The 12853-nt window shown below is 36.8% G+C and overlaps 1 protein-coding gene across 1 annotated transcript in view; it reads left to right on the top strand.

Moving 5' to 3' along the window:
• The first annotated feature begins 1110 nt into the window (after positions 1 to 1110).
• Positions 1111 to 12853, top strand: part of PIFO (primary cilia formation) — a 195700-nt gene continuing 183957 nt past the window's right edge. The window contains exons 1-3 of the mRNA XM_044076994.1: positions 1111 to 1194; positions 6895 to 7037; positions 12397 to 12495. Coding sequence (XP_043932929.1) covers positions 1179 to 1194; positions 6895 to 7037; positions 12397 to 12495 — 258 coding nt within the window. The 5' untranslated portion in view covers positions 1111 to 1178. The remainder of the gene's footprint in view (positions 1195 to 6894; positions 7038 to 12396; positions 12496 to 12853) is intronic.

The following is a 12853-nucleotide window of genomic DNA, read 5'->3' as shown; positions in this document are numbered from 1 at the left end:
CAGCCTCACAGTGCTTGGTTCTCCAGTTTGGTTCTTAGCTGAGGACTGCAGTGTAGAAACTATGTCCTACCTGTATCTGCCTGCATTTTCAATGGCAGCTTCAAATTCTTTACACATCCCAAGCAATGTCATAATTCATACCGCTCAACCTCTTAGTGCAAAAAATCTGGACAAAGTCTGAAATAATGGGGGGCAAAGGCCCAAAAATAGGGACACATTTTAAAAGTTGCTCTTATAAACTTAGAAAGTGACTAGAATAATGGAATTTGCATTAGCATGCATTTTCTGCAAGATTTGGAGTCTGAAACTCAAAGTATGTCATTATTTAGTGACATTCGGGATACCACATTTTGAGGAACAGACTGAAACTATGAGTCAAAAATCTGGACATTCTGCAAAAATCTGGACAGTTGAGGGGTATGTATAAGTGTACTAGTGATCTTTCAATCTCCCCTGTGCAGGTGTAATATGAGTGAGGTAGAGAGGCCAGTGCACATGTGCATTCTGCAATAGGCTGGCACTCTATCCAGAATTAATTTCTCTGCCTTGAACCCACCAAGTACCAGGATATGCTGTGGCTCTCCAGTGGCACTGATGTGAATAATGCAGGTGATTAAAGAGTGAAACGCGTCAAATATCTGATTATTCTATCCGGAACTGGCCTTAGGTCAACTGGTGCCCTAGGCTTAAGGCCGGCAATGATTCTATCAATTAAAACTGTGTTTAAGACAGTTTCGAAATTAAGATTAGTACAGCAGTGAAGAACAAGGGTAAATTAGGCTAAAGTCACAGTGCAATGCCAGATTTATTGCTATGGACAGATTTAGGTGTTTAGTGTTATATATTAGTATTGTCTGTACTGTTACACGACTCACTGTAAATGGCTACAGTGGTTCCTACAATTCTTACTCTAAGGTAAAACTGAACAATGACTTGCTCATATTTGGGCACATCTGAAAATGATACAACTGCCTTTCATCTTGATGCTTAATAACAAAAACATTAAAATGTTTTGTTTTATAGATACCTATTCTGACTGAGAATCACCCTAGAAGGAAAAAAAGAATCACCATAAAGGCTCCACCCCTTTACTGTAGAGCCCCAATGCAGTAACATTATGCACAGGAGAATGGTAGCCTGCATCCATGGCAACAAGTATACACAGAGTTTGAAGCAGAATGGCCCAAGAAGGAGGTGAGTTTCAACAGACAGCTTTTATATAGGCTAGACAGTTTCTCCATGGTTGAAGTTGTACAAGTACTTTCCTTTTCTGTAACAAAGTGAAAAGAAAATTATGTGATAACTGGGGGAATAGTGGAAAAAGTGGCTGCATGTTAGAGCATCTGAAAGACTGTACAAATGTAAATTACTTGTTGACTAATCCACAGGACTTTAAGCTTCCTGACAGTAAAGTTCAGATATATGACAAATATTACTATACCTGGACTAAAAGATTAAATGTCTCACTAGAAGACTTGAGCCTCAGTTAGGATGTCACAAAGACAAGATTTTTTTTCTCTTAAGACATCACATTAGTGTAACTGTAATCACAAAAGGAATACTACCAAAGAATTCAAAGTATAAAACTATTTCTGATTTATGCCTTCATAATTTCACAAAAGAGATGGAGAAATGTCTGACGTTTAATGTAAAATTAAGACATAGGAGTGTCATGTCACAGTAAAGCACACAGTGTTACAGATTCAAACAATCTGCTTCTAAACCCTGTCAAATCAAATGTTTGCTGCACAGAACTAGTTAGAACTGTGGTTCTAATAATTTCATGAAACGGAGAAGAATTTATATGCATTTTCCTACTAGTCACATAAAGTTAGATAAACATTACTACCGTATATATAATTTGCTTATTTTGTGTATTACTGTTGCAGTCAGGTTTGTCTTCATTCCAGCTATTGTAACAGTATTTTACAGAGTGTTACGATTAAGAGATGCTGACAGTATTTTTGGCTTTCAATATTTCTTCCATGCTGTGTAGCACTGAATAAATTGCATAGCCAGACAGCATTCCAGATCTCTACTGCAAATGGGAAGTGCTCCATAGCCAGTAAAACAAACAATAGAGGTGCACACTTGTGGATATGTAGGTGTCTTTAATATGTTGGCAACATAGCTGTCATCATCTGTAGGAAATGCTTCTAGCAACATGTTTGCATTATAAAACTCCCATGTGCGGTTACCCTAGAAGCTGATAAAGAAAATTGTTTTAACTTATTAATTATAGGTAAAATATACAAAATGGAGGATTATGATCCAGTCTGTAGAGATGAATATTGGCATCCATGTTGAGAACCCATAACATGGTATGATCAGAGAGACCGTCATTACAACTCTTTAGTGGATGGAGAGTTACCTACTCCATGTACTACCTGTTACAAAAAAGCCAGTGTTTAACCGATTTTGAAAGCCAGTAAAGCTCTTAGGGAGTGCAAGGAAAACATTCAGGGACAGTTTTTAAATACTGCCCTAATTTAAGTTACTTACAGACTAGACTGGACATAGAAGGAAAGATATTCAGGGGTCATTCAGAGTGAAGGGACGTCCCTTCCCTTATACCAGACTAACAGTGCTTAGGGGTGTCCAACATTTGTTACACACATTTGAAAGTGTTGTTATGGTACAGTCACATGCTACAGAAGCACATAACAGGTTTATGTTGCTAATTTTGGAGTTTAATCACAGAGCTCCATGCACTACATAAACATTATACTGCTTTGGAGGTCACTTGCAAGTGGACAAGTTGTAAAAGTCTAACTTTTTTAAAATGAATTCAGTACTGAAAGTTTATTCTAACACCGTCCATATACAAGCAGTCTAAGGTAAATAACCTGATACCTTTTGAAAGGTTCTCTTTGCTCTTTCTACTAACTCCATATGTGCAAGTATATAGCATCTAGAATATCATTCTTGTGAAAAGTATCTAAATTCATGTAATAAATTCTGCAGTTTTCAAAGATTTCCATTGCTATGCCAAGATCCCCACACAATGGAATAAAATAGTTTTACACAGCATTTCATTAGTTTAGTATTCACTAAAGCAAATACTATCTTACTAAATGTTTAATATAAATATGTACACAGTCTACTTTTTGTGGAGCTCTTCTTCCAGAGCCTCCTATGAGAAAAGGGTTTGTGGTGCTCATCTTCCAGAAAAGGGTACATAAATGAGTCAGAACTGCACAGTCAACAAATGAAAATAAAAATTGCTCTTAGGAACAGGCAATACAGCACCATACAATCTCCATATAATGGGCTTGGCAAGCATAATAAAGAAACTTTAAAAAACTGAGTGGCAAATATTTATAATACTTTATTATACAATGACCCCCATTAATATTCCAAAACGGTCATGCTGATTGGTCAGCATGCATGTTGTAAATCAGATTTACACTAATGGAAAAAGGTCTGGTCGCCTGGACTTTTTTCATTAGTATGTCTTTTTTTTTTTTTTTGGACAGCAAAAGAGAACGGAAGAGTTCCATTGCTGTTATTTCGCTATGTTAAACGAGTTTAACATAGCTAGATATCTTAAAAAAAAAACAACAAAGATCTTCCTTTCTCTGTTGCTTTTTTTAAAGCTGTCTCGCTATGGTAAACTCTTTTAACATAGCGAGACACGTTTTTAAAAGCAATGGAGATCTTCCTTTCTCCGTTGCTTCCACACACAGTTCTGATGTACTGTGTAACCATACGCATGTGCAGTACATCAGAACTGCCACAGAATACTGGAGAGCTGCAGAAGTGCAGCAAGGAGGCATTATACAATGCTATTATTTAAGAAAAGTATTTTTTTCTTAAATAATGTCATTGTATAATAGCAATAACCCACTTCTGAGTGTGGGTAATGCTGGATTTACCCACGGTTGTCTTGGTTTGGCCACTTGGGTTTTGCCCTCATGACCAAACCACACCAACCATGGGTAAATCCAGCATTACCCACAGCCAGGCATGGGTTATTGCTTAAATATACTCCTATCTATAATGGTATTCTGAAAAAGAATTTAAAATTGAAATGAATGAAAATGATAAAAATGCAGACTCACTTTATACTATCTGGAATATAGCCAATAAGCATAAGCATTTTTAGTGATAGTAATCCACCTTTGGTCTAATTAAAGGACTTGAATGACTCCTCCATATTGCCCATATTGCTCACTGGTTGTGTGTGCCACTTGCGTCCTATAACTGGCTGTCACTCCACTGACGACTGGATTCACTGCCAAGTGCTAGGTGAGTGTCAGGCTAGTTTTCAGCTCCCCTTCAACTCTGAGATTAATTGGGTTAGAGAATGAAAGAATAAATGTTCCCCTATTATTAGTTTTACAAAATGTGCAATAGTTTGCTGTGGGAAATGTATCCTGGTCAATAGGCTACACCTCATTCAGCAATTGTTACCTTAACTATATTGTCTAATGAGCAAACATTAGTGAGAAACGGCATTTTTGCTAAAGATTCTATGCTGTGCAATACAGAAAAAATTATCAAATGATATTGCTTGGCAGTTCTGGTCTTGATTGATAAACATTGCATTTTTTTTAAGCTGTTATTTTTGAATGGAAAAAGTTACAGATTATGTAATGGTGTTATGCTGTAAAATAGCAAAATAAATGTATGCTTGTGGTACTCAGTGGACATAATATTCTGTCTTGCAGTTTCATTTGTCATAACACCATGCCCAATGAGCCATGTTTACAGTGACAAGGGATTTAGTATGTCCTCCCTGTGGTCGCATGGGTTTTCTCCAGGTGCTCCGGTTATCTCCCACATCCCAAAGACATGCTGTAGGTGGATTGGACACTCTAAATTGGCCCTAGGTGAGAGTGCGTGCATCTGTGTGCCTTCTGTGGAAGGTTGGGTGCTGGGCTGGCAACTCAACACCGTAAAACTCCACTGCCAGTCATGAGTGGACATGTAATCCACTGTGATGACCCCTAACCTGGAAAAGCCGAAAGAAGATGAAGAAGAAGAGAACAGATTACAGGGTGGGCAGTGAGAAACCTTGCCCATCTCTACAGGATTACTATGCATGTGTATGTTGATGATTTAGCATACCACCATTTTGATGATATGATTGTGCCCCTCAAAACTAAGAAGCATTATTTTCATTAACACAGCTTTCTGACCATATGTGGCAATTCTACATTCAGAGAATCATGATTCAGTAGTGGGCATTGATTTTAAAAGGTGTAGCTATATTTAGATCAGCTTCAGTTTTTGATCTATGTGAAGCATGCTGTCTTGTACCTAGAACTACCTCCTTTTGTAAACTATTTTGTATTACCAGTATTGCTTGCATATACAGTATGCTTGAAAAGAATATATATGAGCACAGTTGCTCCACAGACACTGCAACTATAGAGAATTATTGCTACTGTGGCAACCTCTTCATCATATGGCAAGAACCTAGATACCCTTATAGGTTGTATTAAGATGTATTCTTTTTGATAAGTCCCATATGACAAGGCCATCAGTGACAATAAACAGGTATTTGTAAATTCAAATATTCCGAAAAGGATTATAAGGACTTACTACAGTAAAGGAAAGCAGTTCTAGTTTCCAATCTGTGTCAAAAGTTAAGGAAAAGGTCATGTCATTTGTGTATCAGGGACCAGGATCCAACAGATCAGACATGCACTTGGGTCATAGAACCACAAGTACCATTCTGACTCAGTCATAGTTCATGTGGGTGCAAATGGCATGAGACTTACCTTCCTGGACTATATGAAGAGACATTATGGAGCTCTCATACTGACACAGACTGGTAGGTGCCACAATATTCATATATTTGCTTAGCTTCTGACATTATCCCAAGGAGCTGAAATATATCTGTCAACATGGGAGGCTATGGTTGACAGACTGCATTGCCTTGCCAAGGATGGTCTGCTTCTGTCCCCTCTAGACTTTTGAATATTGGCTAAAACCCTGTCCTATCCCATTGTGCCTCTTTTAGATAACACCAAACTGACAAACCTGGAAATCTTAAAGGTGTTACTATTCAATGCCAGGAGTCTAAAAGAACTCCACTCCCTCCAAGCTCTCCTTACACTGAGCAATACATACATCTGTACAGTTACCGAGACATGGCTTAAAGCCACAGGGAGCACCCCAGCAGTCCTGAGCTACAGTGCGTACCACACATTTAGGCCAGCTACTGCACATGCGTGGACTAAAAGTGGAGGTGTCTCAATCTACATCAATAAGCTCTTGTAAACATCTTGCTAAGATGTGGTTCATGTTAACTAGTTCTGTCCCAGTTAAAGTAACTCAAATGCAGAAAGAAATTATGCTACTTTACAACATAGCTTCACCTTGGAAACAGCAGTAATAGTTCAGGTTACATTAAAAAATAATGGATTTAGCCAGCACAAAGGAGCACTTAGCCTTGACAAAGCTGTTCAAGGGTAAATAAGAGGGATATGACAGATTGGACCTTTAGACCAGCTATGGCCTTTCTATTTTATTTTATTTTTTAATACAAAAACCTCAGAGATAGTACAGACGCCGATATTGCTCTAAGGCAGGAATAATTGCACCTAGCTTGGAAAGAATGCTAAAAGGTAAATGCTCTGGAATCACAGAGAGTTCTGCACTGTGTAAGAAGTGTGTAAAAATCTCAGAAAATGGATAAAATGCATAATCACATCTCAACAGGCAAGTTACAACAAAATTGTCTAGATCAGCTACTCATTCTGCTTTAAAAGTATTATACATGTATGGTTCTGAAGTTTCAACTGTTAAACAGTGGTATACTATGGACGGGCTTTTGATCTGCTGAGAAAACAGTGTAGCTTCAACTAAAACAAAAGCCAAGTTGGTATAAAACCTTTAGGAACATTTCTCATTAAGCTTTACAATACTTTGTTTTATTTTTGGCAGAAGCACAATGCACCATATCATTTGGGACAACTCAGGACAGGAAGCTTTTTCCATACTACTGTGCTCCTGATCGTCTAGGAAATGAGCTGGCACCTCTGCGGGGTGCACCTCAGCGTGGACCTGGATGCTATGAAAATGAAGCAGTTAGTATCTGAAGTTTTTTTGTTTATATTTATTTTTGTTTTAATCATCCTTTGACTGGGTTAGAACCACTAGGCTAGTAGCTTTTTATTAAGGAAGGCCCAAGGTGGTATTTACACTACTAGGTGAAATTTCAGCCAGGGCATCAGGGAACTTCCTCTTCTCTTTTCAATAGTGTCATGGATCTTTTTATATCCAGCTGAGCTACCACCAACTCAAGCAGATGGACATCTGTTTTAACATCTTTTCTGAAGGACGACACTCTCAGGAGTGCAGCATCACCCCACCCCACCCATGCTCCACGGCAATGTCAGCAATCCATCTCCCTGATGCAACCATTTCAAGTTTAGTTTCATGGAACTGTTTCTACTTATATAAATATAGATCTGGAAGCTATTGTTTGATACCAGACATTGTCTTAATATTAAGCAATAAATAAGTCCTTTCACATAGCTTCCAGTTTATTGCGTGTTATTGATTAGGCTCAAGAATTCCATCACTAGATGATAGTAGAGAGCCACTGATTAAGTGTCAGAAGGAATTCTTGACATTCAGAACAGACCTATAAATAGGGGAAAACAAGGGTGTTCCAGATAATATGTACCCTAGCTGAGAGAGGATTCAATGAACAAAAGACATAATCATGAATGAAAAAAAGTGCTAGAAAATGCAAAACAAATAATCAGATGACAAAAACTTAACAGCACTACAATAAAATAAATTTGATACAGGGAGCAAGTTCCTTCTACAGCCCTTTATCCCCCTATGTATTCTTGCTTTGAAATCACTACAACTCAGAATAAAAGTAAACTTGGTCATGAGCACAATGTTGTGTTTAGCATTACTCTGAGGTCCTGTAACCTTAAACTGAGTATAATGAAGTAGAGGGCTTTGGGGACAACCCCCCCCCCCCAAGGAGCTTGCCCCCTGCATTAACTTTGCTTTATTGTAAGGATATTTGACAATGATGTTTTTAAGTTGTGTTACAAGATTTTTGTGCTTCTGATTTTTGTAGTTTTCTACCTTTTGTTTTCAGTCATTTGATTGTCTTTTTATGCCATGTTCAGGCTTTTGCAGTAAAAGTTTGATATTACACCATATTTTTTCTGGCCTGATTTGAAGGAAGAAAGCAACTCCAAAAAATATCTGAGACAATCCACACCCATTGCACTAACAGTTCTTACTTTTCTAATATTAATAAATAGTTACCACCTTAAAGGGGTAATCTGAAGCTTACATTAGTGGTCATACCCACCTCTATTTCTTCCATATGCGCTCCTGAATCTTGTTCTAGAAGAGCTGAAACCCTAGATTGTTAGGAAGAATCCAATAATTCTCAAAGATTTTAATCTAAACTGGAACCTCAGCAGAAAAGAAGGTAAAAAACTAATATAGGTAAGACACAGATGGGTTATGATTAATTGTAACTGACAGAAACAGATGTAGTTTCAATCTGGACAGTGTTGTCATACTGGCAGAATCTCCTGAACTGCTGGCAAGCTATATGAATTGCTTAATAGAGAGCTGTGACAGTCCTGTTTTGCCCAGCTTTCCATGATCTTGGTGCCTGTTCACTTAATTTTGTGTTATCCATCCTTGCTGTCCCATCACATTGTTGTTTCCACAGCTGTTTTGAATTACCGTTTTGCTTTTCAGTCAAGTTTCTTGAAGTGTAGTTCTCTATACCAGTTTGCTTGATGTGAAGTTGTGTTGTAACCCTCATGCAGGGAGAAACTCACTGCATCCATCGCTTAAATATAATTACTCCAATGTTACTGCATGTCTAGGGAAGGGACATTGTACAATCAGCCATGATGAATCCAGAGTCATACAAGTGGTCTTTGTGAAACTGGAGGAGTCGTGTACTGTTCTGGAATGCCACCTTCCTTTTGAGGAAACCTTTGCTTGCCCTCATTTACCTGATGTGGTAACTTTCAAAATTCGTTTTTATGTGCAGCAGTTTCAGGAATCAGCCATTTAATTGTTTAGCACAATTTCAAGTCATTGAGGATTCCATTATATTTTTTCAGCATACAAGCAGAATAAAGGCAGACTCAGTAGAGAACAGTGAAAAACTACACAAGTAATATTAACAATAAAATAAGAAATATAAGTTTGATATGTGAATATGGTAAAAATTAGAAATTTCATGAAATCCCTTCATTTCAGTGCTATTTAGAGACCAAAATTCTAAAAAAATGATTGCTACCCCCAAAGAGGACAAACGTTTGAGAACAGTTAATTCATTAGACTACTAGTCATTAAACATGTCACTACATCCTGTAAAAGTTAACTACAAATGTCATAAGTTAAAGAACTTAATTATCTTAAAGTCTGCTAGATCAAAAAAATTATACTACAGTAACTCGGGTGTCATTTTTAGATGTGCAACTGGCAGTGTCTTGGCCTGTTTCTTTATCAAAGACTCCCATAATAAATTATCACTGAGAGAGATGAAGAGCTATGCAGAAGACTGGATATTAAGAAATACTCTGTCTTGCCTGTGACGCCCCCTCTCTGGGCCAATAACCAAGCAGCCTGAATCATCACCACTGGAGAGGGATGTTAATTTGTAACAAAAATGGATACACCTAGTAATGGCAGATGCAACTCTCTGCATCAAGCACAATTTCCCTTAAAAGCACACAGGGAATGCACTCAGTCCGGGGTCTGGATTTCTCTATCTGTCTCCCTCCACATCTCCAAAATACTCTCTAAAGGACCAGCCACAATGAAACGTTTAAATATATTTAATAATAAATAAAATAACATGAAAATACTAAATATTTATTTATAATAAACACCAGAGTTTCAATCATAGCAAATATTAAAAATAACACAGGTGGACAGGTTCATACAGTTACACAAAAAACAATACTTAACTAATCTCACTATAATTTCCTGACTGGACTAAAGAATTATTATTCACTGGTTACTTACTAGAGCAAAGCAAGATGAAGTAAGTTAGAGATCCTACAAAATTATCTTTATGGAATGCATGCAAATGCATACTTCATTGGATATGCACAGACATTTGTTTATAATAACAGAACATATGTATATGATCTACCATGTAGACAACTTTGCATAGTATATATGCAATATAACCTCAAGATGCAGTTTGGAACAATGCCCAAATAATGTATGGTAAACAAGGGGCAAACATGTATGTGAAATATGTGCAAAATAGAAAATATTTTTTTCATGTGGTTAATACATGACAAACTAAGGAAATTCTTTACACTTATTTTTTAGAGTCACCTATAAAAGAATAATATTTGGAGAAAGCAAAGAAATAGTTGAACTTCTTTTTTCTATAAAAGAAGAATTTACTCACCACTGCTATCAATGCAATTTTGAAGACTCAGATTAAAATTGATACATGGGTGTACCATTAATATTACTTTTCTGAATTCTAGAACATCCCTGCCACAAGGCTTTAACTGTCTATTCATTTGGGAAGCTTACTTAAAGTGTACATATAGGTTTATAGCTGAATATTATGTTAACTGCTTGAAGGCACATTTTAAGCCTAACCAACAACCCAAGGTCAGAATTAAACTCTAGATCTTGTGTCTATGAAGCAAATACCTTAACCATTATGTCAAATCCAACTAACCGCTAGTGTACAGTTTGCGATAACCTTTATGAATCTCCCAACAGGCAAACACTTTCTGCTAAAAGCAATATACCAGTTATTGATGTATGTTTCATGCCATTTTGAAACAGAGGTTCATTAAAATGTATTTGTAATAAATTTGAAACTCTTGTCATAATCTCCAATTTGCTCAGTTCCTAGCTTCTTACAAAGCAAATGCATCTTGATCATGTTCACTCAGCTATTACAAGAACACTGAGTGAATTCAAATCCTGGCCACCTGTTGTATAGCCTGGAACTTTTGAAACTGTGGCATAATGCTTCCTCTAGTTATTTCACATATTTAAAAAATAAATGCTGATTTGTAACTTTTGTGTTTTAGTTCTATGTGAATATTCTAAACATAGCCACCTTATTATATTTATTTATTTATGAGGAATTTACCTCCACAACTGGCCTATTGTCATTCCCCCAATACCACACTCTCTCCTCCATGGAGGTAAGAATCAGGTTACAAAAACAGAGTGCCCTGACACTTCAGTCTCACCTAGTATTAAACATTATTTTTAGTGATGGATTACAGAATGACATCACATACATCTGGTCCTCTGACTTCTGTTTCCTATGCTTGCCCCTTAGCTAGAAGATGTCAGGATTTAGCACATATGCATCAATAATACACACAGAGCCTTGCTAAGATCTGCTGCAGCTCCTGGAAGTCATAAAACAATTTCAAACCTCAACCCTTCCTGAGTAGCAATTGGTTCACCCCAATGACAATGCAGGAAGCTTCCTAGTACAGACTTTTTGTCTCTAGCTGCATAAGATACAATGTTTATGGCCTAAGCCAGGTAATTTAATTTCAAACTATTTTCAAAGTTTGAGATTAACCTCTTCTCTTCCAGTATCCTCTTTTAAAACGTATACATTTGAATGGTTAAAAAAATACCTGTATATTTCTTTTTCTGTCCAGCAGGGCACATTGTTGATACATTTTTAAAACAAGCAGCTTTACAAATACATCTCAACACATGCATCTGTACAAATCAGTTTGATAAACAAATGACATATAATTCTTTACAAAATTCCAGCTAGCTGTGCTGGCATATGTTACACATTGACTGCCCTAATTCTCCTGGCATAGCTGGCAATACCCACATTGTCACAACTTCTAATGATTTATCCATGCATCCCCCCAACAGCATCAGAGTGGGCACAAACATCTAGTAATTCTTTGACTAGCCAGGGGAATAGCCCATTTCAGGAGGGAGGACCAGTTGGGAAAATGCACAGATAGAAGAAAAGTAGATGCATACAGACAAACCACTAGCAGTATTGTTACTGCAAAAAGAAAATGGGCAACAAAAGGAAGCAAGTAAAATGTTACACAGTCAAATGGTCACAGGTACAAGTATATAACAATCACATCAATCTGAAAAAAAAATAAAGTATTAAGATACGTTTCACATCACTATATTATGAAAAACAGACATGGGGTGGGCCTAGTTTAACCTACTTAAAAGTAAGTAGTAAGACAGGTAAGCCTGACAGACATAACAAAACCATTACATCAATATAGGAAGCACCATTCTTTTCAATGGATATAGAGTTAAGTCCTCATTATTTGAGAAAAATACAAAGTGCAGAAGTAGCCTAGAATATGAAAGCCAGCAGAAGTACATACTTTGTGTTTCATTTGTGCAGTGACTGATGTGCAATTGTTCTAACACTTTTTTTACTTCTTCTCCCCTCTAAAACTATAGGTGAGCAGTTTTATATACTACTTACAGAAGAAACCAGAAAGCAAAAAAGGTTATACTTTAGGAGCAAGGACAGCCAAACGATTCCCACCAGAAGTGCAGGTATAGAGAATGAATGTAATTTCTGATTTTCAAGTGGTATAATTCACTTCTGGGTATTGGCACAACTATTTATGTTTCATTTTGTTCTACATTTACAAATTTAAGACTGCCCTCTTCTGAAATTCAAGACTGCCTTGACTAATTATGCAACAGTAAAAATGATTATGAAATCTCATTCATCAAGATGTGCTTGGGACAGTGATATCACTGCAAAACATCATTGTATTGTTTTCAAATTAGTTTTAATTTTAAATTATTAATAAAAATATTGCATTACCAGAATAGCATATAGAAAGATGTAGCATATAGTACATTTGCTCATTAGTCATGCGTTTAATTCATGTACCTATTCTTTATG

This window comes from Protopterus annectens, chromosome 7.part0 (genome assembly GCF_019279795.1).
Source record: "Protopterus annectens isolate FY-2018-M chromosome 7.part0, PAN1.0, whole genome shotgun sequence".
Classification (NCBI taxonomy): Eukaryota; Metazoa; Chordata; order Ceratodontiformes; family Protopteridae; genus Protopterus; species Protopterus annectens.
This window is presented reverse-complemented; position numbering and strand designations above follow the sequence as displayed.